General features: G+C 35.0%; 1 protein-coding gene across 4 annotated transcripts in view; it reads left to right on the top strand.

The window, feature by feature from the left end:
* Nucleotides 1-25813, top strand: part of BRWD1 (bromodomain and WD repeat domain containing 1) — a 59421-nt gene that overhangs the window by 19340 nt on the left and 14268 nt on the right. For 2 of the 4 annotated variants that reach the window (XR_014580955.1, XR_014580956.1), the window contains exons 16-35: nt 191-319; nt 1590-1815; nt 2244-2426; nt 3742-3925; nt 4809-4902; nt 5693-5833; nt 8016-8101; nt 8979-9174; nt 10056-10172; nt 10280-10387; nt 10770-10894; nt 10999-11081; nt 11533-11644; nt 16024-16085; nt 19712-19867; nt 20152-20272; nt 21850-21975; nt 22352-22453; nt 23725-23769; nt 24363-24506. Coding sequence is in view for 2 of the 4 variants with exons in the window: in XM_083827449.1 (XP_083683575.1) it covers nt 191-319; nt 1590-1815; nt 2244-2426; nt 3742-3925; nt 4809-4902; nt 5693-5833; nt 8016-8101; nt 8979-9174; nt 10056-10172; nt 10280-10387; nt 10770-10894; nt 10999-11081; nt 11533-11644; nt 16024-16085; nt 19712-19867; nt 20152-20272; nt 21850-21975; nt 22375-22453; nt 23725-23769; nt 24363-24506 (2517 nt within the window). In the remaining 2 variants the exon portion in view is untranslated. The remainder of the gene's footprint in view (nt 1-190; nt 320-1589; nt 1816-2243; nt 2427-3741; nt 3926-4808; nt 4903-5692; nt 5834-8015; nt 8102-8978; nt 9175-10055; nt 10173-10279; nt 10388-10769; nt 10895-10998; nt 11082-11532; nt 11645-16023; nt 16086-19711; nt 19868-20151; nt 20273-21849; nt 21976-22351; nt 22454-23724; nt 23770-24362; nt 24507-25813) is intronic. The other 2 variants (XM_083827449.1, XM_083827448.1) reach the window with 1 other exon arrangement.

Here is a 25813-nt window from a genome sequence, read left to right as displayed (position 1 = left end):
TGTATAATTCAGAACTTAATATATCAGGGAGGCGAAATAAACTGAAGTGACAGAGCATTATCTGTGCTTTAATGGAGGTATCTGAGAAGTGCTTGGCTGCTTTTGATAGAATAACTAACTTTTGATGCTGCATTATTGTTTGCTCAAAAAATTTGATAAAATCGTCTTGAGTTTTTTTCCTTCAATCTAGATTGAAGGCCAAGGACACGGTGCTGTTTTTGACTGTAAATTTTCACCAGATGGGCAACATTTTGCATGTACAGATTCTCATGGGCATCTGTTGATATTTGGTTTTGGCTGTAGCAGGCCTTATGAAAAGGTAAGTTCAGCTTTTTATTAGAACTGTTTATTTAAGCTTCTAACTGAAATTAGATTAGTTATGTTAATTCCTCTAAAACATCGCATGTAAAAAAAGAGTTTTATATGTGTAGTGGATCTAAATATAACATGTTTCTTGATGCCTGTGAGTTCTCTTATATATATGGTCCTGGCACGGCAGAAACAACCAGTGTCATAACATTCCTCTGGGGAGTAGCTAGTAAACTTTTCCTGAAATAAATCTATTCATCTCCCAGCCACCTAATTTGCATGTTAATTGTTTGAGAACATATTACTGTTATTTCTGATTTCTCAAAATAGGTTAATGTTTGAAGGCTGGAATGTATCACAAAGTTTACCGCACTCCTACCAAATTAACAAAAAGCAGAATGTTTCTATGTTAAGAATAATGTGCTGTTTTGTTTTCATTATTAGAACTTGCAGTTCTTTAGACCTTTTATTACTCAAACCCAAATTCACTGTAGCAGTCTAAGCAAAAGTAAATATGCAGCCAACACTGCTGACTTTGAAATACTAGGAAAATGTATATAGGATTGAATGCTTTGCTTTTTTGAATGTATCAACATGTGTTTCTGTTCTCTTGAAATAGCTCTCAAAAGTGCAGTTCTGGCCTATGCTTTTCTTCACTTCCCCCTCAATTTTTTTAAAGTTGCAATGGTAATTCTATGTTTGTCATTTTAAAGATTTTTTTTCTTGTTTTACATTCTTAGCTGAAATTGAAACTTACTCTCTTCATCTTGCTCATCATCTCTGGGAGCAAAGATTCTGACTATGATCTAATACTTGTGTAACTGTTTTCCTTCAGCTGCATGGACTTAACAGACTGTTCAGTTGCAGAAAACTTTTCTGGTGGACGTTGCATGATTAAGAAAGAACTTTACTTTGAGAACTTACGTTGAACTTGAGATGATGATTTCCTTGCACAGAAATCAAGGAAGCTTTCTTAATTGCGTGGAAAAAATTAGAATGGGATGTAAAATATTTTGAGTTTAAAGTGTAGAGGTTTTAAGTGCCGTTTAAAGTTACTGCAGTTTATTGTTTTCTAAAAGCGTTTGCATTATCAAAAATGAGAGTACTGCAACACACAGGTTATAGTAGTGATGCATAACTCTTCTAGTTCAGAACTTACCCTTTTACCTTTTAAGGTGGCTTTAGATATTTCAGTTAGTGTCACTTGTTCTTTTATGTTCTCTAGCACACCTCTTTTTTTTCTTTCCAACTGACAACATAAACTCTTCATTTCTTTCTAGATTCCTGATCAGATGTTCTTCCACACTGACTATCGGCCACTTATTCGAGACTCTAACAATTATGTCCTAGATGAGCAGACTCAACAGGCTCCTCATCTCATGCCCCCTCCCTTCTTAGTAGATGTGGATGGAAACCCTCATCCAACAAGATATCAAAGATTGGTGCCAGGAAGAGAGAATTGTGCAGATGAACATTTGATTCCTCAACTTGGATATGTAGCAACAAGTAAGAACATTCTTGCTAAAGATGTACATCCAAAACTTAGCCGTGCTGCAGTAATTCTGCGTGGGAAGAAAGTAGATATGACACGTGATATAAATACGGTGTTTTTCTTGCACGTTTACAACTATCACGTGTATTTTTGTTCACTAGGGATGCTGAAGGATCCCAAAGTGAATACTACTTTAAACAACCAAAAAAAAATGTGAATGTCTTTTTTTTTTTCCTCCTGGAGCTGGCATGCATAAACTGTGTTTGAGTTTTAGGCTCCATAAATGTCTCATTTGAGAATAAGTAAGTTGAATCATTTCCAGAGTTGTTTTTGTTGTGTTTAGTTGCAGAATGTGTCTCACTGTGATGTGAACAAAGATGAAATCATTTGCCATCATCAGTCAGGTAACCCATTCATTTTGTCATTCTGTTACACTTGAAAGGTGATGGAGAAGTGGTTGAACAAGTTATAGGCCAACAGACGGTTGATCAGGATGAACAAGGCATGGAGCCCAGCATTCTTGATGGCATGATTAGACAATTACAGCTACAACAAGATCAAAGAATTGGAGCAGATCAAGAAGCTGCTTCAGGTGGCCCACAGAATGAAGGAACGCCTAGAAGAGGTTAGTACTTGCTGATATGTTCTTAGCTGCTTGTTTTATCTCCATTTGTATTACTGTGTGAAATGGATTATAAAATCCACTAGAGTTTTCTGGACAGGTAAGTCATGAGATGATCCTCCTACTGTATTTAATGTCGGTGTGGCTTCACCTTGGATATTGTGTGTAGGTCAGGGCTCCACAATATAAAAAGGATGTTAAGATACTTGAATGTGTCCTGAGGAGTGCAGAAAAGTTGTTAGAAGGGCTTGAAGGCATCTCCTGTGGGGAGAGGCTGAGGACACAGGTTGTCCAGTCTGGGGGAAAGGAGGTTGAGAGGTGACCTCGTTGCTCTCGGCAGCTCCCTGAGGGGGGAAGCAGAGAGGGAGGTGCTTACTTCGGCTCCCTGGGAACCAACAGTAGGGCACGTGGTGACAGCACTAAGCTGCACCAGGGGAGGCTCAGGATGAACATTAGGAAACATTTCTCTACTGTGAGTGTGGTCAAACACTGGAACAGGCTGCCTAGGGTGGTGGTGGTCGCTCCATGCTTCTCAGTGTTTGAGAGATGTTTGGACAGTACCTTCATTCATATACTTTAACTTCTGGGTAGCCCTGAGGTGCTCAGGCAGTTACACTTGATGATCTTTGTAGGCCCCTTCCAACTGAATTATTCTGTTCTATTTCCAAAGGACTTTAACTTGGACATTGTTTTGGTGACCAACTTTCTCTTAACGGTGATATCTGGTTAAGATGTTTTTTCTTCTCTAAAACACTGTTAATGCTGTGATTAAATTGCAAAACAGCCTTTCACTGTTCCTTTCAAAAAACATTAATTATATTTATTGTAGAGTGCTGTGCTTTTAGCAATATGCGTAGAGTATGCAGATGTCATTTACAGGAACTACATTTATTCTGAAAACTTTAAAAGAGAACCAGTATTTTACTATTATTCAAACTGGGGTCTCTTCTTCCATCTTTGCAAATTTAAACTGGAAACTTAATGATGCGTGTCCATGTACTTTTAATTACATACGGTCAACTACAGGAAGATTGCTTATTTGAACGTCACTGCCTGAAATAGTTCAGAAAAACACCTGTCACATTATGCTTACTTTCACTTGTTTTAAAGTAGTAGTAGAAACAACCATTTAAAAAGCATATGTGTACTGTCACTACATGTTCTACAAGACAGATAACTTCCTAAATATGATCCCTATGCTCTAGGATCATGGAGGTAAAAAAAAAAAAAAAAAGTGTTGTTTGTTCTTACTAGAGATAAAAACTAAGGTTCCCATTCTGCGTAGTCTAGAAGAAATGTTTTTGCTTGTGCATTTTAGTTTTTAGAAGACCAAGTCTGGACATCCAGTCTCCTCCCAATATCGGTCTGCGCCGTAGTGGGCAAGTTGAAGGTGTGCGTCAGATGCATCAAAATGCTCCACGAAGCCAGATGGCTACTGAGCGAGACCTTCAGGCTTGGAGACGAAGAGTTGTTGTACCAGAAATACCACCAAGCTTACTCAGGTCTGTAGACAGCTGACTAAGCTGCTGACATGACTAGAGAGAATGTATCATGCTATTATTTTTAAATCTAGTGTTATTAACTAAATTGAAGTAGGCATATGGAATGAATTAAAATAATTTAATGGACAGCTGTGTTTAAAGCTCTTAACTGTGAAGTCCATTCAAAAAGAATGGAAAATTAGTTTATTAAAGAGTGATTCGCCAACATTTCAATATTTCGAGTCATCTCAAAGGACAGATATCCAAGATGCTTTTTTCAGAAGAAAGGGGTGTAGGTTAAATTTATATACGTGGAAGAGTTTGGAGAGATTGCCATTGCTAAGTCTCAGAAAAGCACAATGTGTTATGACCAGAAGCAACATTGCACACTTGATATGCTAAAGCCAAGAGGTGTACTGTGAAATTCAGAACAGCACAGGTTCTTCAATGGAAAAGAAGTTAGATTGATTTCAAAAGTACTATCAGTCCACATCTGTGAAAAAGGAGAAATAATATTGATATGTAAACAATTCTTCTTAATGATACAACCACGTGTTCCAACAACGCTGAAGTTTTTAAAAAGCCTTCCCAGTGTTGAATACTTGGAGGTAGAAAGATTACAAAGGGAAGAATATAGATTCAAAATGGGGTTGCAGAAGTTAATTATATTCTGATATTTGTGAGGAAGATTTTTTTTTTTTAATATCCAACTTCTTTACCCTATCTGGAAGTGAGAGGACTTGTGTTATGTCTTAGGCACTTGAACAATAATTAATGTCTGGAATTAATGTAATGGAATTAGGTGTTAGGGCTTTTTATATAGCTCTTTTTTAAGAAAATGGACTGCTTAAGTTCAATATTGTTAAAAGAGATAAAGAATTAGATTTTCTTGCCATCCTTGTAGGAAGCAGGAAGAATATCGAACTGCAAAAGGGGAAGAAGAGAGAGATCTTTATGCGGCAGAGAAGAAAAGGAAGTCATTCCAGTCATTCGAAAAGGTATGCAGCATCTTTTAGGAAAACAGGTGTTCTGCATGGGATTAGGACAAATCATGCTCTTAAAAAAATGAAAGCAGACACTTCCTGAAGGTATAGTCTTCAAAGGTTCCTGGTGAATCATCTTCCACTCATTGCAGGTCGAGGTTTGCTTCCAGTTGTGCAGGTCCACGCTAAAGCATTGACATGCAAGCGAGAGTGTTCAAGATCCTATGTTTGAAGAAGAATTATAGGCTATATTGTGATGCTCTATGCAGTTTTACTTTAGTTTACAATGTTTTGTGTATGGTTAATTTTTATCAGAGTTGCCCTACTTTGAACAATTTTTTCATTTTCTATTTTTTGGAAGAGATCAGTAAGAAGGAAAAATTGGTTACTGGCCTGGCTTTATAAGGTTGTGGCCTGATTCATCGTGTCTTGCAGTACAGAACAGCTTGATACAAGAACTGTACTGCATGATTCCCGTAGTTGGGAGGAGTTGAGGATTTCTGATCTTGATTCTTGATATTTGTCAAGTGATGTGAATTGATCTATTGCTTGCAGTAGTCTAGAAAGAGCAATTTCTTAGAACAGCTGTCAAATCTTAAATTGGGAGCTGGGAATTTAAAACAAATGGCTTACAGTAAAATTATTTCTTGTGAAAAAGAATTGTGATGTGATAAGGCTGTGATGCAATGAGGCCATTTTAGTTTTTATGTTAATCAGTGCTTTTTATACACCCTTTGACCCCTGTAAGATGTTTGCCAAGTATATATTTTTGTGTAACTTTTTTTGTACTTTCTACATAAATTAGAGTGACTCCGAGTCTTCATTAATACAGTCTAAGCGTAGACTGCATAGACGGAAATATCCAAATTACCGAACACGGAATAACATTGAACAACTTGATTCCTCTGATGAGGAGAGAGAGGACTGCCTTGGTTTGATGGAGCAGGTAAGTTCTATTTTAACTTCTGTATTGTGAACTCAAGTTTCTTAATAAGTGAGGTTTCATAAAAATGTCATTTTTCTCTTAAGACAAAGTAGTAACAAAACCTCCTCTTATTTTAAGGAAATAATTTCTGTAAGCAACATTATTGTTAATGTAAACTGTAATATTTCTCGAACCTAGTTCTTTGTTGCCTTAATAGTGATAATCTTTCATGTTACTTCAGAAATGGCTAAACCATTTTTGCTGAGAACCTTCTAAGTCAAATCTACAGACCAATGCAAAAAAACCCAGTGTACAGTGCTGAGGTTGGCTTAAGCTGAGATTGGGATTTTAGATTTTTTTCTTTTTCGTTGTGAAAACCTTCTAAATTTGTGTGCATACCTAAAACTGCAAAGTTTTAAATTTAAAGAGTTTTTATGGTCTAGGAATTCTTCTGCAGAGTCTGTTTATATTGGCTGAGTCCTGGCTCAGAGTTTAAGGGATGAAGCACAGCTTTGCTGTGAATAACAGGAGGTTTTGACTGTTATGGTATCAGATGCTGTAAATGAGTGCTATGGCTGCTTGCACTGCAGTTGTTTTGCCTTGCACACAAGGAAATAGTCTCAAACTGGAAAAGAGGGAAGGAGTTGACAAGGACAGATTTTTTTTGCTAGTCTCTGTTGTGGCGGAGAATGGTGAATGAAGCGGGGTCATTCAGGAGATAAGGTAATGCTGTAAGAAAGATGTTTTTATTTGGAAAAAGACTCTTTTCTTGGCCTCTTAATGAAGAACTCCAGTGTGTTTAAAAACAAACAAAAAAAAAATAACGTTAAGGGAAACTTGAACTTTTCATTAAATTTATTTAATTTGGGAAGTTGGTGGAAGGGGAGTTGACAGGAGACTTCTGGCACCTGACAAATTCTAAGCACTCAAACTGCAAACAAGTAAGTGAGCAGTATGCACTGTCATGTAAATACTACATACACTTAAGAATATTTGAAGTGATGTTAGAACTTCTGACATCCAGTCTTCTGTGCTTTTAGTTTTCCAATTTGTAACATGATTATTATACAAGTTTCTTATGGCAGAGAAATCAATTTTTGAAATCTCTTACGTTGTGAAAATAATGTCTATTAAAAAAAACAAACAAACAAACAAAACCAAACAAACAAAAAAAAGAAAATGAATGATACAAAAATGAGCTTTGGTAAATGTAGGAAAAAGGGTTGCTTTTTAAATCCTGCTATTTGTAGGATAAAAGATCCTATATGCTGTATGAACAGCATTGGTTTTATGGGGGAAACTGTTGACTCAGTTACTCTGACAAACTGAACAAACTATCATGTTGGACTAGTTCAAACAGTATTGAACTTGAAGTTGCAAGTCAGATCTTTTTTTTTTTCTTGACAGTATACAGCTGGAGACATGAGCAATGCATTATATTTAGTCACTTCAGTTATGGAAACTATTTAAACGTGAAGTTAATGTAGATGTTTAACAACAGTCAGGATATTGCTTATGTTGTCATATATTTTACTATATCTGGACTACTTAGTTTTGCATTTAAATGTATGCATGAAAATAACCAATCAGTTAATACTAAAATGAGAAAAAAAACACCTGAATTAAAGAAAAATATACAAATGTTTCTCCTGTAACAGAATATACCCAGGCTGTGTTTGGATGGGAGACATAACAGCTTTCCTTGACTTGTTCCTGTTGCAATTGTTAAATTCTTCCTTTGCATTCTAGGGAGTTAGATTTTATTGTATGTTTTACATGACCTGGTGGCAGCGTCAGTCTGCAATTCAAAACAATCAAAATCACAATCTAGTTCATTCTGATAAACAGTGTGAACTTAGATTAGTAAAAAAAAAAAAAATAGGCCTATCATATGGTAGGGGGATGAAAGCATTGCTTTGTGAAGACAGGCTACAGCAGGTAGATCCACTCTTGGCTAATAAAAGGAGTGGATGTATAGAAGTTAGTGATTAATAGTGCAGTCTTGAGGTTAATAGGTTAAGTTGAAGTAGAGTAAGTTACAAGAAGGAAGTACTTTTGTTTCCGTATTAACAGCTCTTTTTTACTAGATTTCTTCCTAACCTGATAATAGGCAAACATGAATGGAGAACTTGTTTTATGTTTAACCACTAAAACGTGCTGTGAGAAAGTTTTGTTTGACTCAGATGTGTATTTTTAAATTCAGGAAGCTGAAGAAAGTGAGGGCTCTGGCTCATCTGATGAAGAGGAAGAATGGAGAAGTGACAAGAAAAGCAACACTAATAGCTCTAGGTAAAAGCAAACAAATTCTAACTTTTACTGTCACAAATTTCACATGAATTTTGTCAAGTTAAAGTTGTATGAAGTTCTAGTGTGATTCATATGTAATACTTCTAGGTTACAATATTGCAGTGTCGCTGTTGTCGTTATTTAGTCTTCTGTTTTGCACAAACACCTCTGTCTATTAATGTAATTTCTAATCCTTTCACTTGCTGGATTTTCTTGCTAGATGGCAAGGCAAATGGTGATGAACTAGCATGTTTCTAATGCTGTGGGATTTTGGTTTTATTTTTTGTTTTTGAAGAACCTAGCAACAGTCAGTTGCTTGTGCTTAAGAAAATGGTTGGTTGAAAATATTCATCAAAACCAAACTTTTTCTGTTTGTTTCAGGTTATAATTTTATTTAGAACTGAAGTAGCAGATGCATTTTTAATGGTTTTAATATGGCTTTCTAAATATTCTTTCTAGAACTGTGTAGTAGTAGGATTAAAAAACACTGGTAAACACAAATGTGAACCTGTGAGATTTGTATAACTGAACTGTCTTTGAAAAATTTGAGTAACTCTTGGCTTTAATGTTTCTGTAGGCATGGCTTTTAACTAGTCCCCGAAACTGTCAATGCACAACTTTCTTGAATAAATTTATAATTTTAGAATTTACTGGGTGACTTTGCTGTGGAAAACATGCCTTAAATTTCTGTTTTCACAGAAAATTAAGCAAAATATCAAATAATTTTAAAAAGTTCAAAGAAATTTGATAATTCTTCTGATATTACATTCTAAAATAATCTGTATTGGCAGATATTTGTCAGAGAGAACTTAGTGTTCTAAAGTGTTGACAACTCAATTCTGCGTTTGTATTCTTCCCTGATCCTGTCCACTGTTGTCAGTGATTCTTCAAGCAGGTACTCTGACTGGATCGCTGATGCAGGGATTAACCTGCAACCTCCTGTACGGACTTCTCGACGGAAAGCTATCAGATACTGCAGTACTTCAGAAGATGAAGTGTCAGCAGAGAAATCATCTCCTCCAAAGAGAAGAAGAAGAAAAAGGAGAAAAAAGCCCAGACCAAAAAAGCAGGAGGGGGTATACAACTGATTTCTTCTATCTTTTTAATAGATTTCTGTTAGGTTTTAGACTTTATCACTGGAAACTTGTGAAGTAATGGCTTTTGCCATTAGACAAGAAAGTTATCACTAAATAGTGTGCTCTTGATTAATCTGATAACGTTCAAAATCCAGGATACTTACTGATTGAGTTGAATTTTTATTTTTTGTGAACTACAAAAATTACTTTTTTTTCAAGTTCCTTAAGTTTTTAAGTTAAATAGTTGTTCTATTTTTCAATTTGAAACAATTATTTTCGGCCATTTTCTCTCAATCATTTCACTTTCTTCAAGATATTTCTCTAAATTATTTGCAACTGTTTTAATATTAATATTTACTGAATAAGTACTTGGTTTATTTAATTACGCTGTTGCTTCTGATATTAGGCTAATGCTGCTTCAAAAGAATCTGGTTATAGCTCTATTTTAAGATGCTCTGGGTGGGCAGAAGTAACTTATCTGCCCCCAGAACTGAATGAATTAAAGATGTATATTGTCAAGTATGTAAGTATACAAGGCCTTTGAAATGACTTTGTGATCTCTCTCATAATTTTCCATCTTCAGATAGTTTCTTGCAGCTTGATAAGATTTTTTTTGGGCACCAAGAATGCCATCTAAATTATAAGGCTTTGATTCTCTTGAGAGCTACAAAATAGTTATCTTGCTCACTCAAATCTTCTACGTGGTGTGAGTACTACAAATACAGTTACAATTTGAGGAAAGCCTTGAAGGAATTTTAATAACAAGTTTCAGAAATGTACATCTGTCTTTCATAACGTAAACTTTTATCTGCCAAATTGTTGTTTTTCATGTCCTGTCAGCAAGGTTTCATGTCTAACTTTGCTGTCTCTTAAATGTGAAGGCTAATGCTCCATCAGAACCAGTAAACTCGGAACTGTCATATGACTGGCATCCTCCAGTTTGGATAACAGACACAGCTCTTCGGAGATCGCCATTTGTCCCTCAGATGGGTGATGAAGTAAGAATATTTATTAAAATCTCCTATGCTACTTACATATTACTATTGTTACTAAATATGGAGAAACATTTACTATTGTTTTGTTGTGTTGTTGTGTTTGTTTTAAGGTAATATATTTTCGACAAGGACATGAAGCTTACATTGAAGCAGTTAGAAGAAATAACATTTATGAACTGAATCCCCACAAGGAGCCTTGGAGAAAAGTAGTCCTTAGGGTAGGTCTGCATTGAAGATGTTGTGAGTTCAGTACTAGTAGTCTGTGAATGAAAAGTGTTGTGTTAAATTTGTTTCAAAATATTAATTTCTGAGGTTATGCCATTTGCCTTATAATGCTTTCCTATGAAAGCAAGAGGGAGAATTGTCTTCAATTATTAGAATAGCTTTGGAGTTACACGTGGGAAGCCTGACTATAAATAGTTGTTCTAATATTTCTGAGTCTGATAGGCGTGTTCCATTAATCTCAAAAATTGTGTCAATATTTTTGCCATTTTGGATGTGGGTACAAATCATGTGTTTGGTTAAACTATTATTAAATTAATAGTTCTGTGCATAGACCAAAGGGTAATACGTTCTGAAACTGTTCATTCTTGCCTGTAGGATCAGGAGTTGGTAAAAATTGTTGGAATTAGATACGAGGTTGGTCCTCCCACGTTGTGTTGCCTCAAGCTTGCCTTTATAGATCATGCCACTGGAAAACATACAGACAAATCATTCTCCATCAAGTATGTGCATCTTTATTTTCCTGAAAAGTATTCAAAAATATTTCTTAAAGCTTCTTCCTAAAACCCCAAGGTACACATCTGAAAGCAATTTCTTTTTAACCTAGATACCATGATATGCCAGATGTTATCGACTTCCTTATATTACGTCAGTTCTATGATGAAGCACGGCAAAGGAACTGGCAAGCCTGTAAGTCCGTTCGTTCTCTGAATGTTTGACAAAAGAACTCTGAAATAAATAAAAATATCCTTGTCTAATTACTGGATATGCTAGTTATTTGCTTGTAATTTCAAAGGGTTTTCTGTTATGTAAGTTTCTTCTGCCTTTTTGAACTACGAAACTACTAGTGCCAGTACTAAGTATTTTGGAGGGGTTACCACAGATCTAAGATGAAGTCTTTAAAACATAAAGTGAGGTTCTAGTGTTGTCTTTTCTTGTTTTGTAGTTAAGTAGCAAGCAGTTTTAACGTAACATTTTTTGGCATAATAGGTTGTCTCATCTTTACTGAGTATCAGTATTTTTAGGACTTTAAACTGAAATACATTGTTAAAAAGGTTTTAATTACGAACAGAAGAAGTGTATTTAAGTAACTCTTGTTAATAGAATACAGGATCAGACTTTTTTGTTGGTGTTGTTCTAGCTGACAGGTTCCGATCCATTATTGATGATGCATGGTGGTTTGGAACAGTGCTGGGTCAAGAACCGTATCAGCCTCAATATCCAGATAGTCATTTTCAGTGTTACAGTGTAAAGTAAGTATAAAAGGGTTTTAGACTTCTGATATTAGTAGTGTGGATTGCCTTTTATGTAGCTAGACTATTGGTATAAGAATATGAAAGTTGTTTAATGATTTTACTGGCCATATTATCACTTCTGAATGCCTTAAAGTTGCTAATCTGGCATAATGTGAATTTGTAATAATTTGAAGCAACTTTTTAAATGAAGAATAACAGGATAGAATAAGTTATTGACCTCTCACAACTGCAAATGATCTGTAACAACTACTGCTGAATATCTTCCATGAAGCAAACCATGCAATTTCCAATGTATATAAATTATTATTCTTCATTGATAGTTGGTTTTGGATGGGGCATGTTGAATCTTTCCTGTTATTAACATCATGATTCTTACACTTCAAGTTCTCCCACTTTTGTCTTTCGTGTATTATGTGAACTATTAGCACTGAGTCTACAAGAACAAGTATAACTGTAACTTTATTTCAAGCCATCATTTGAGCCTCGTGTAAAGGATGTTTCTAAGTGTTGCTCTATCCTCATGCTTGCTAAATGAATATGAAGACAGAACTTGTCCTTTCACTGCCTATTGGTATTCCATCATATTTGCTATTATGCAGATTCGGCTTGTGGTTTCTCCTGCGTTTTCCTCTTTGGATTGTATTTAGCAGGAGAACTTGCAGGTAAAGTAGCCCCCTGCTACTGTCTGACAGAGAAATCCATTTGACCAGTCTGCGTGTCAAGAGATAATACTGCATAGGTGAAGGCATATGGTGTCAAATGCATTGTTCAAAATATGGCAAATACGGGGATATTAGAGTAGGGATAAAAACCTGCTTGAACAGGAAACGCCAGAACATCAGATTCAAACTGGTAGCAAGATACTTGGACGTAGGCATGTGCTGAAAAATGACTCCCTACTAGGCCCCAGTACAGAAAAGTACTCCAAAATAATTAAAAAATAAAAACAAAAAATAGTACTCTGAAATAAAAGGTAGTAGTAATACTTTTCATTCTGGTATCTGAACTCAGAGGATTTTTACCTGTTACAAGATAGCTCAAACCTTTTGATATGTTGCAGTGGGGAACATGCAGTAAACCTTTCACGTGTTTTGTTATATTATTACAGTTGTTCCTTATAAGTAAGTTCAGATGAGTTTTTGGTTTCTTTTTTGGCCAGTTCAAAATAACATTTTTAGTTATGAAAAAGAGCCTATAGCCAACTTCCTAGACTCCTTTCTTCTTTGAGTGCTGAAGGATATTTCAGTATTTTCAATGCACTAGCTTTTAACAGAGCACAGTCCAGAGCTGCTTTGAAGTTGGCTTAAAAATTTAATAGTTAAGGAATTCGGTGGTGTTTAAAGATCATTCTCAAAAGAGAGCTCTTCCAAAATTTGTGGTACTTCTGTCAAGAATGTGACTCTCAAACAACTTGTCTAGAAAAGATTTCTAACATTTGTATAGGTAAACACTGTATGAAAATGTCTGGAGTGTTTTGCAGGTGTAGATAGATTTAGTAACTTGGCTGGATTCTTGGCTCTTTTTGTAAACATGATCCTTTATTAGAGAACCTCATGTCTTGTTTGTCAAAGTATCTGCATCTGGTTCAGTAACAGTGGCTTCCTAATTTGCATTCACAGGCTTTTAAAATTGGATGCAAAGAAATTTTTTAATTCACTTCATTTTACATCTATTTAAAGTGTGTGTGGGGGGGAGGCAACTCTGTCTTGGAAAAACTGCAATCAGTTGTCTGTCTTTGTCATGCAGGATTTGGGTTAAGGTGCTTCCTAAACTGGCGTAATTTTGATAATCCAGCAGATTTTGGGCATCTGCAGTTGTTCACTGCTTCTGAGTCAGAGCTTTATTACAATAGAAGTGCTTTTTATTTCATACCAAAAACAACCTTCAAAAGATGGTTTCAGAACAGTCAATGACAAGGAATGTTGGAAACCTCATTTGAATGAGATGAAAGGGAGTACTTGACACATACCTTCAAATTGCTTACTCCTGATTTATTCTTCTGAATAGATTAAAGTCAGTCTTCTCAGTAACCAGGTCATCACACATAGGCATCATCTCAAATTATCATCACCACTGTAGAATAGTTAATAAATAGACAGAAGTTGTATAAATTGAACGTTTTGTTTTATTTGCCCCATAAAAATAGGTATTTATATAGAAGTAGCTCTGGGTATTATGTAAGTTGTGTTGTCTGGATGAATGGTGCTTAAGCGGAACTGAATGGGTCTTTCATAAAATATTATGAAGTAGTGTATAAATTTATTTATGACAATAACTTTTGAGGTATTGTGAATTAATTGAGATTAGAACTCAGTAGACAAGCTTTCAGAAGTCTCTTAATTCATAAATAATCAAACAGGCTGAATGTAGATGCAGCAAAGTTTTCCTGAATCAATGGACTGTCCAAAATAGTAGAGAGGTTTTCTTGCATGAGCAGAGTTTTTAGTTAATAAATATTATGAAGATTATCATCTAAATTTTCAGTTTGTGTTTGAAATAAATATGCAAGAAGTATTAGACCAATACTAAATTAGATGTATTAAGTCATCAAAAGTAGGTGGCATGTAATCAGGCATGTGAAGAACTCTAATTTGAAACTCCTGGCAAAGTTGCAACCTATGCTACCGTTGGATCATGCACTGGTATGCAAGCAGATTGTAGCTCCTGCCAGCAGAAAAGGGTCTGGTGGGAAATCAGTGAACTGTAGACTGATGTATTTGACTGCAGTTTCTGGTATATGCATATAATATACATAATATGTATGATAATAATACCATTGAGCGTATGGTTAAACCCAGATGTAGGAGAGAGTTAGCATTGCATCTCTATAGGGAGGTTCTGCCTCTGGCCCTTTTGCAACTCTGTGACTTTTTAGTAAGCATATACTTACTTTATCAACTTTATTGCATAGTATTTGTGTGTTCATTTTTTTGTTGGTTTCTGTTTGTTTTAAGAGAAGCCTTTGGCAGGATTTCTCTCCAAGAGATGTTAAAGAAACTAAGATGATATGGCATTGGAGCAAATGTTTTTGTGTGTTGAAAACTGGTTAAATGATAGGGAGCAAAAGAACGGTTCTTAACAATCATGTTTAAGGCTAGAGCAATGGTAATGGGCTCCTGCACAAATCAGAGCTGGGACCAGCTTTACCCAGAGTCCTCGTAAGCATGTTGTAGGGCGTGAGTAGTGAACTACCCAAGTCTCTAGAAGATGCAAGTCATTTCAAGGAAGACAAACAAAATGCTATACGAAATGACTAACAAAGACCCAATAAAAATGAATGACTAGTTAAAAAAAGTTCCACGTAATTTTCAGCGCAGGTATGTTAGATAGGACATCTGAGGGAATAGTAGTCTTGTTTATGCTTGTGACTTTTTTCTTTGTAGTAGCTACAGCTGAGGAAGGAAGTGTTGAGGTACTCATTGACAGAAACAGGCAGTGTTAGCAGGCTGGTAAAGGTATTAGACAAAAAATAGATACTAAAGGAAATAACGTGGAATGTATTCAATAACATGCCTAGAGGAACGCAGTGATAGTGAATATTGAATGTATGAGTAGAATGCACTTGTACCTGGATCAGACTGGCTTCAGACTAATACTTTGGAAGACAGATTACTGGTGTAGCTGGACCTACAGGGCACTGAACTGATCCAGTAGGCCATTTCTTCTATTTCTTATGTTTGAAATACTAAAATTCATTGGTAACTTTGATGTTGATAAAAGCATGTAAAAATCTGCCTGAATGTTCTGTGATTTGGGGAGACTACTATTATGTTAATGCTGTAATAGTTAAATATCGGAGTGAATATGCAGTTGCTCTGTGAATATTAGCTCTGCTTTTGCTTCCTGTTTCTTAACTTTAGTTTCTACGTTTTATTCTTCTTTGTCTTAATGTGATATGCCTTAGATAATGAAATATTAATACGCCCGATACCTCAATTCTTATTCTTCCTTTCTCTGAAACATTCCACAGACTTACACAACTACTGTTGTGGTTGGGAAAAAAAGTCTGTTCCCCTTTTGTTTTCTTGATGTCTTCTGCTTGATGTTCTCATTTTTTTCCAAGTGTATGGCTTATTTTTTCTGACACTTCTTGATATAGCATTTGTAATACCGATTTTTTATATTGGATAAGTTGTGCAAAGCCAAAATCAGGAGTACAATTTTAGTTGGAAATTCATTATGAAGAGTTTTTCCTTTTTATGTCACAATTGGTTACTAACTAATGCTTTTTTATATACACTCATACAGTTTATTTTTATTAATGCCTAAAAATAGCAGTGATGGAGAATTTCATTAAATATGCTCAGAGGAAATACTTCTAACTTAAGGTAATGTTAACTTGTATGTTGTTTTTTTTTTTTAACTTGGTGAATCAGATGGGACAACGGTGAAGTTGAAAAGCTTAGTCCGTGGGACATGGAACCAATATCTGAGAATGGTAGGTAGAAATTCACTTAATTATATGCTTCTCTCTCTTTCCAGACCCTTCGTTATATGCGGGTAGTGGACCTTAGATGATTCTTACCTTTTTTGCAACTCTTGCCACTGAATCATCTGAGTACAGTATCCATTTTGCATATCTATGTAACAGGTGGAACTGGTATTGCAGTAGTTATCTTTGAAATGTCAAGAACATCAGCAGGTTTTTTATGTGCCTTTAGTCAAGAATGCTCATTAAGATAGTCTCACTTCAGGTTTGGTGAAATATCTTGAATATATCTCTATTTTTTTCCCCTGAAACTTTCCATCTTCCTAAGTAGTTTTGAAGGAAATAGTTGAAATACAATAAAGCCTGATATTTCTAAAAGCCAAGTTTTGCAAATGTCCCAAGTAACAAAAAAATAGTTAGCTATAATATGGTACAGTATAGGAGGGAGGAGGAGGAAAGAATATATATGAAATAATTTCCAGTCAGCAAATGTTAACTGTTACTTTAAAAACAGCGGTTTGCAAGGTTTACTGGTCAAACCCAAATTAATTCTAAATGAAATTGCTGGATTCCTAGTTTATCTTACTCAATTCAGTTTTCCAATGCTTCTTGATAATGATAAGAGCTTGGAGAAGGGAGGAAAGTTTGTGAAATACTGAGAGAGTAATCATTGAATAAGCTGTCAACAGGATATTTATTCATTTTCCTAATCACCTTTGCCAGGAGTTAGCTTGTTTCCCAAATGCCAGAAAGGTTTATGATAATTATTTATATATGATATTATTATATTAAGGCTTATGATATTTATATATATACATTTTTATATATACATATATATATACATGTATAAATAAAGTACCATTATGTTGCACACATTTTGATGTTCTCAGTAGCCACCTGACCATCCAATGTTTGAAGTATGAGCTGGCTGCTTCAGTTGCATCTTGTGATGAGGAATGCCGCAAGTCTGGATTCAAAATATGGAATTAAAATTTTTATACATTTCAGTTTATATAAAACAAGGAGTCAGCAGGATTGTGTTCTCTTTTCCCCAGAAATTTAATTGAAACACTCCATTTTATCATCACCAACATCCGTCTCCTTCAAACATAAAGCTCTGTTTTCTTCTTATTCATCATGATCTGGTTAATGCTTACCATATATGATTGTCAGAAGCTCTATAACAAGCCTTACGTGCGAACTGGTCAGAATATTTATGTTTTGCTAACAGGACAAACAGCATCAATTTCTTCTGAATATTCTATACAGTGGTTTAAGTTGCTTTTTATGAGAGTATTAATGATGTTCTCCCTCTGTGGTTTGAAATATAAAATGTAGTGTTCCTAACCACTTAAGTTTGATATCAAGGAACCAGAATTTCTGAAATTGCTACAGTGACAATGTAATGACAGAGACATCCTACAGACACTTATCTAGATCTGGGTAGTAGTATGTATGTACATTGTCATTTACTGGCTGTATCAGAGGCAAATTGCAACTTCTTTCTTTGATTTAGTAGGGAAATAAGGCTCTTACGGAAAAGTTTTATGCTTTCCTAGAAAGCATTATTATATTAGTAATATAATATAAAACAGGTTACACCCCTTCTCCTTTGCTTTTTGTTCCTTCTTCAATTGAATGACTTACAAATTGAATTGAAATTGCATCTTACATTTGCCACTCTTCTCTCAAAATTTTCTTTATTCAGTTTACTAAGATAAATGTGTGGGACAAGAGCAACACTGAAGTTGGATTGACTAGCAGGTCACAACTTTAATTTATTACCTTTTTTTAACCTGCAGGCATAAATTCTGTCTCATGATTATCGAGATAGAGTATGAGATGTCCAACCCTTGTCTTGGCAGGCACAACATTGTCAAGATCAGGATAAATATGCATATGAAAACTCAGTTTTCAGCAGCCTGCTTACTAAACTGTTACTGGTGTGGACTGTCTGTAGTCTGTACTACCGATCTGTGCAGTGAGCACTGTAACCCTCCTTCGGAGGGTTCAGCTGTCTATGACCCATTTACTCCTGAAGAGTGGACCATATGGTCACCCTATGTATATAATGTGCTACAAATTATGACAAGTCTTCTTTCACATGTACCGGGGTGCTGCAAAAAAACACAAAGCAGTGATCTTCCCATGCTTCTTGAGTAGGACAGAGATTTGTTTTAGTCTGTCATTCTCCTTTAGATGTTACTCCTGCAGGAGAATGTCCCTCTTGAGCGCTTATGCAGTGGAGTACCACGTACGATGTAGAGTTCTTCTTGATACAAGTGTAAGCGTAGAAGAATTACTTGCTGCTTTCTATTAGTGTTGTCTTCAGGAAGTCTGATTGCAGAAGTGTTTCAGCTCAAAGATGAGTTAGAAGGAATACAAGTGAGTCACCTCCCTCTCTTCAGCTTTTCCTAGTGCCTTTTTGTTATTTATCCATTTGTTTTTTGAAGACCTGCCTCATCTTTGGTATTGAATGGATAACAAATGTTGTTAGGGCTCTGTCAATGCAGTAATGAACAAAGAACTAGAAAAGACTTTGGGTTATTAATACATGTTCAGCCAAAGGAAAAAACAGTCCTTTTCATAAATTTAGAAGATCCCCGGTAAACTTGTTTAGATCTTTTTGTTTTGTTTTGGTCTCTACAACAGTTGGAGTGGAAATGTTTTAGAATTTGTAACCTATTTGTGGATTGCAGTCTTCATAATGCTAGCAAGTACCCTATCATCTTTCTTGCTTTCATTTTAATGGACAGACTCTCAGATGCTAATAGAAGCTCCTACTGTTAGTTTCTAGCTGTAAGCCTATATGCTTTAGACTGCTGAATTTAATCTGCTATTCCAGTTGTCCTAATCAGTACAAAGATGGACTGAAGGACTTACTGTGTCTGATCAGGAGCCTTCATGATCTTGTTCCTTTTTATGTGCTTAAACAAAATGAGGAACTTGGTTTTTCAAAAATAAAGTACAGAAACTGAGACTGAAGATGTACTAAAAACAGTCTGTGGAATTGAGGGGAAAGATACCCAGAGGTAAAACCTTATCTACTCAGTCATTCTGCATTAGCTGGGTTGCATTAATCTTTGGAAGCGTGACTTTCTGTGGAACCATCCATCACAGCTTTACATGTATACTAGTAATTTTTGCTTTGAAATTCAATTGATCTGCCATATTCAAAGCACACATTTTTTAAAAATGCCCTAAAGGTCACAGTAATTCTGGGAAGGACATCACACAGTGTATTGCCTATCTTGCACATGTTTAATGGTTGAGGGCACAAATGGACTCATTAAACTAAGTTATGATACTGTGAAGTCTGGGGCATGCATTTTAAAACAAAAGTGTGTGATTAACTCAGAGTTGAAGTCTTCTTTTCAGGCTAGTAATTAAATCAAGAGAGTAAAAAGTCTTCAGGAAATTCAGAACTGCACAAAAGGAGAATAAGGGATATCGTTGTTGTATTTTCTTTGTGTATTTCCTTTTCCCCATGCTATTAGTGTCAAACTTCACTTAAGGCAAGATATTTTTTCTTGGTTATTCTTGTTAAATACTTATATGATCATGAATATTTAACAGTTTGTCTTGTTTCATGTTCTCCCTGCTCACACTTTTTCCTATTTGCTGTTACTCTTCAGTTGACCAGCCTGAAGAATTAGGAGCTAGTGTTTCCGTGACTTTTGAAGAAATGGAGAAGCTACTATACAAACCCCAAGAAGGGGAGTGGGGGATGCGGTCTCGTGATGAAGCTTGTGAACGGATTATCAGTGGTATTGATCAGCTTCTGACTCTCGGTAAGCATGTCCTCCAAGCTTTAGGGAGTTTTCTCCTCGCATTAAATTTATAAACAGGTCTGCAGAATATACATGGCATCCTTTAAAAATGTCCTATAATAAAGTACTGTAAATGTTTACACACTTCTATGTGCAATCCTCTCACTGTCTCTGTGCTCAGATTTGTTTTTGTACATCATTGGTTTTATCAAGGATAATTATGCATAGCAATTGAATGTCTGACTCAATTTTTGTATGCATACAAGCTTCAAAATAGTTCAGTTAATCTTATTGTTTCTTAACAGACATTTCAGCAGCTTTTGCTGGTCCAGTTGACCTGTGTACATATCCCAAGTACTGTACAGTGATTGCTTACCCAACAGACCTGAACACTATTCGAACAAGACTGGCTAACCGATTTTACAGGTAAGTACTAGCAGCGGAAACAAGGGGGAATATGGTCTTAGGTTTGTACCTTGTGAGAAGATCTAAACTTTTCTTTTTCCTTTAATAAACATTTTGAAAACCAGCAGTCCAGTACCTGAATTCAGCATTACTAGTACTTTGTAGCAACATTAATGTACATTTTATTAAGTTTCTTATTTCTCAAGGAAATTGATTTCAGCCTATATTGATACTATTTTCAGAGTTACAATGAACATTGACATTTTGTTTGTGAAATTTGCGATTTGAAATGAGTAAATACTTCAATGATTGTCTTATTTTTTTCAATTTCATTCAAGTTTTGAGGTGCTGTACTTAGTTTGAACTTGAAGAGGGTTCAGCTCTTAGACACTTAGTACTTGCAGAAACAAGTCTAAACACAGAGGTGAAATGTTAAATATTACCACCAATACTTTAAATGATAGAAACACCACAAAGAAAGGGGGGAAGAAGCTTCAGTGTGGAGTTGATAAAGTTCTGATTTGTTGGATGTGCAGCTTATCAATTTTGATAATAGAAATTAAAGGGTGTTCCTTATCTGGACTTGCATTCAGAGTGTCTGTAAATAAAATGAAAAGATATTTATGGTTGTTTTTCTCCTCAGCGAGCCTGAAATAATGACTTGGGAAATGGTTTGAAATTTTTTAGATGAAGAGCTGCAAATCTGGGGTATTATGGCTTCAAAATTACAAGGAATTGGAAACTGAAATGATAGAAAAGCTATACAGTTGTGCTAGCTCACTTCCATAGTGTTAGCTTGTAGCAGTTTCTACAAGTGTATCTTACAGAGGACAACTACTTCATGACTGATCAGTTGGTCTCAAAGGAAAGTATTTGAGGGGAGACAGAAAAGATCATAATAGGTGTATATAAAAATGTATTTAGGTCAGGCCTTTTCTCACTGCTTTTTTAATTGCTTGTGTCTTGTGTTTATTTGTTCTTAAGAATTATTAGTGTACTACACAACTTGTGTTCCATTTGAGAGGACAGTTCCACAGGCAACTGCTGTTAGATGTTTCCAGAACAAATGTTGTAAATTAAAGTAGTGGTTAAATACTACTTCTGTTTTTCTTCCCATTTTGAATAGGGTCAAATATAAGCTTTATAAAAATGCATGGATTTTTAAAGACCCAAGGAATTCCTCACTAGTTAAATTATTTCAGTGGTATTTCATAATTCAGTGGTATCAAAAGCCAGTGCTTTACTGGGCTAGTTGTATTAACAGAATTTTAGGAATGAAATCGAAGACTGTTAGAATTTTGCAACCTTTCTGAAGATGAATTATCCGTAATTAGTTGGAAAATGAGTTAACAAAGGTGTCCAATGTTGATTTCACTATCTTGAATTGTGTGTGCTTGTGTATATGTGAATACACTTCAGTTTTCCATGTGAACGAGAAGTTTGAGTCTAGTGTAATAAAACTTCAATTAAAACAAAGGACATTGAACTAGGATATATATATATATATATATATATAAAACAGACATATAATTACTAAGAGAATAACTTCACAGTTTTTCAGCTTAGTTTAAAGGTGCATTTTTATTTTTAATTTTAAGGAGAATCTCTGCATTGGTTTGGGAAGTAAGATACATTGAAAGCAATGCCAGGACCTTCAATGAACCTGGGAGTGCTATTGCTAGAGCTGCAAAAAAGATCACTACACAACTCTTAAAATTTATCAAGTGAGTGGCTTTTTAATTTAAATAGTGCTTGAATGTTTGCGATCTTAAACTGTGGGGGAGCATGAACATCTAAGATCCCTTTGAAAATCCTGCTTCCTTTGATTTCCTACTCTTCTTCCATGCACTGCAGGACAGTTGTATAATTCTTCTTGAGTATTATTTTAACTGGGGAAAATACTGAAATGTTCCGCAAAGAGACATTTTGACTTTTTCTCATAGTAGCATTCACTGGTATTTATAGTACAAAGATTACTATAATCACCTTGTGAGTTTATATTTCAGTTAATTCTTTGTTACTGTCTTTAAGTTTATATGTAGCTTTTGGTCATGTCTGGATTTAATCTAGGAAGTGATAGGTATGTTTTTGCTATTCCAGTAACAGACCTAATTGCATTACAGTGATCAAGACTGTACAAACATTTTTGAACTATGTAGCACAACAGATGATGAGCAAGATTGTCTTGATGACGACGATCTGGTAAGCTTTTCTTGTGAATAACTGCAATAATGCATTAGCAGTGGTAAGAAAATAACGCCCATCTTCAAGTATTTGTAGTACTAAAATTACTAAAAGTACTAAAGTGCACAAAATTGTCCTTTTTTTAATAAAGATCCTTGCATGTACTTAACTACTTATGTAGCTAATACAAACATTTAATATACTAGGAATGTGAGAAGTGATATGGGGAGATGCTTTAATGAAAACATTTGAGTTGTCAATACTTGTTCAGAAGTACAACAAACATGCATTTTCTACTGTGACTATTTGCCATCAAATAGAACAATACTTCGATGTTTTGTGAGTGATACATTTCTGAAGCATATTAATATGCAGTAATGTAATATTTCAGGAGTGTATGAATGTATATCTTTCATTATATTTTTAATTATACGCATAATTGGTTATTGCTAAGGGTAAAATTGGCATGCAGTGGTAAATGCTAAAAGTTGGCAAGTTATGACTACTGCAGTGGTGCTTTGCAGTAACATACACTGCAGTTTCTTTGTATACCCAGCTATGATCATGCATCAGTTTTGCATGCCTCATTGAGAATATAATGAAGTATATTTATCTTAAATCTGAGAGGTAGCATTCACTGCATAACAGTGCATGTTGTCTACAATATCTTACATTTATTAACAATATACCCCAAACTACCTAATCTGAATGTCTTTTACGCATTTTGGTTTCTAATTCAGCAGCTAGACTTCTGAAAACCACAAAGTGGCAGCATTCTCTTTCAGGGTAATATTTAGGGAAGAAATTACATTGAGCAGTCGCTCTACTTCAGCATTATCTTATTACTTTCGTATTGTAATGTTCTTCTTTTATCAGAAGTAAATTGATCACAAAGATTTCTTCATCCTAAACTCAGGACAAGCAAAATTCAAAGAGTTCTTTGACTTCTATTATATGTTAATTGAATTACTGATGGTCTTTAGTCATTGAGATTCAAAGCTAGTGGATGTCTTCTCAATTCTTATCGAAAAGAGAACTTGCAACTTCTTATGGTGGTTTTTCCTTTGTATTAAGGTCAAGAGTTGGAGTGAAGAGTCTTCAGTGGTGGGACATCTTTAGGATCTTACTTTCCTAGTTTTTCAATCACTGTGCTGTAGTTTTTGATACACTCATGTTCTGTTTCATTGAGAGAAATTAGAATAAAAGTCTGTTTTAACTGTGGTGTAAAATTCAATGTTGCTTTGAGCAAACATTGCCTATTGTTTCATAACTAATTTTATTTTATGCAGGATGATGAAAAATGTCGTCCGAGAATGTCATATAGGAGGAGAAGAGTGAGTTGGCTAATCTTTACCATATATACCCAATTCAGGTCTGGTGGGATTGGTTAGCAGACTGTTGAAATTCTATGGGAGTGATGTTTTGTTTTTTAATAGTCATAGATAGAACAGATTTTTTTGATGATAAAAAGGAATAAAAAGGAATTATACACTTTGCCTAAATAGTTCATTGTTATTTTAATGCTTCTGTACTTACAAATTTGATACCAATACTGTTCAGTTTAACAGGTTTCAATTATATGTATGCTACTGAAGTAAAAGCATTATTCAGCTGAGATGTGAGGAAAAAGTATTTTGAGCGATAGATATTATTCAGATCTCTTAAGAATAATTTGGAAGAAATCAGGAGGTATCTTTTTGTGTGCTTTATTTAGTATTTAAAAACAAATTCAAAAAAGTTGTGTGATTTGTTAGTGTTATTAATAAACATCAGTAAAAAAATCTTCTAGTAGTAGAGTTGCAAAGTTTTGTTACAAAACAGTATTTTTGGAAGCACATTTCTTAATACGAAAATAATTCCAGAAAGACTATTAGGTTTAGTTTTTCAGGCTGGGTTTCAGTAATGTTTTTTGACTTTTTTTTTCAAGGGACGGGGGAAAAAAGGAAAAGGCATTAAAAACGGCTATGATGAAAACTGTTGGAAAAAGCAGTGTATGGAACTCGTGAACTTAATTTTCCAGTGTGAAGATTCTGAACCTTTTAGGCAGCCAGTTGATTTGGATCAATATCCTGTAAGTTGTTCTTATAATTATTTATATCTTACAAGGTTAATTTGTTTCTTTCTTTTAGCATTTGGTGTCATAATAAGATCTCCACATTTCTCTTGGAGCTATTTTTTCTCTTTAGGGTTTCAGTTTCCAACCATTGATGCTTGACTGCATCAAGGTAAGATCCATCAAAGTATTGAGACAGCACAAAACAATTGTAGAGCAGCAGTATAATGTCTACAAATGTCGTGATATATTAAATGAGTTCTTTGTTTTGCCTTTAATTATTAACTCTGACGGTAAAATTAAAAACAAAAAAATGGACTGCAAACATGAACTTGTTATTTGTAGTCCCATGACTTTCTAGTTTTCCTGTTTTCACTGCTGCCATTATTATTTTTTCTGCTCTTCAGCTCACTGTATGTTTTTAGGAATCTGTCCCCACTTTGAAGCTTCACATTTAGGTAGAATGTAGGCATTGGTTCATATATACCTCTGAAGTATGGATTCTGTCCAATCTGGTATGCATATTCTTTTAAATTCTGTTTAAAATGCATCTCAGAACATCTTTGTGCTCTAATGGCTCCTCTTCCATATCAATAAAATATTTTGTTGTTGAAGGCCTTCTGCAGCCTCATGGTGTACTTTCTTCAGCAATTTATCTGATATCAGAATTTCATTTCTCTCTTCTGTAAAATTTGCTATTCTTTGCTACAGTAGTGGTTTCAAGCCCTTTATTGGGCATTTAGACCAAAAGAAAAAGAAACTTAAGGGGGGAAAAAAAACTTTTTAACAAGCATAAGCATGCGGCTGTTTTCCTGTGGCTTCACATCTTGAGTTTGGGTTTCACGTCAGGTTTTAAGAACATGTTGGGGGTTCTCTAAAACTCATTTACAGCGGAGAAGAAGTTACATAACAGTGTTATAGTGCTTTCTTAATTATTATAATTTTTTTAAAGCCAGATCAGTTTCTCATTGTAAAATGCATCAATGAAATGAGTAAATTAAGTCTGCAGTGAATCTTCTTTCCCTTTTTGATTACCGATAAAAAGGTCAACCTGCATGGTATTGTCAGTCGGTAGATACTGAGGTAAATCAGGAGAAACAAAACAGCAAAGCTGCATGCACAAGCACATGGCATTGTATTAAACAGTGATCTTTAATAAATTCTGAAGGTGACACTGAAAATAAGCGAGGTTTTATAGGGGTAACATAGAGACTTTAAGTCAAGTAGTTTCTGCAACAGCTTAGTTCTCTGCTGTGGTACGTGTCTGTGTCTTGAGCGCTGATGGTTAAGATAATCTGAGCTCCTCTTAAATTCTAGGAGTAAAA

The sequence above is a fragment of the Anser anser genome, assembly GCF_964211835.1.
Source record: "Anser anser genome assembly, chromosome: 1".
NCBI classification, from domain to species: Eukaryota; Metazoa; Chordata; class Aves; order Anseriformes; family Anatidae; genus Anser; species Anser anser.
The sequence above is the reverse complement of the archived record's forward strand: the minus strand, read 5'-3'. Positions and strand labels throughout refer to the sequence as shown.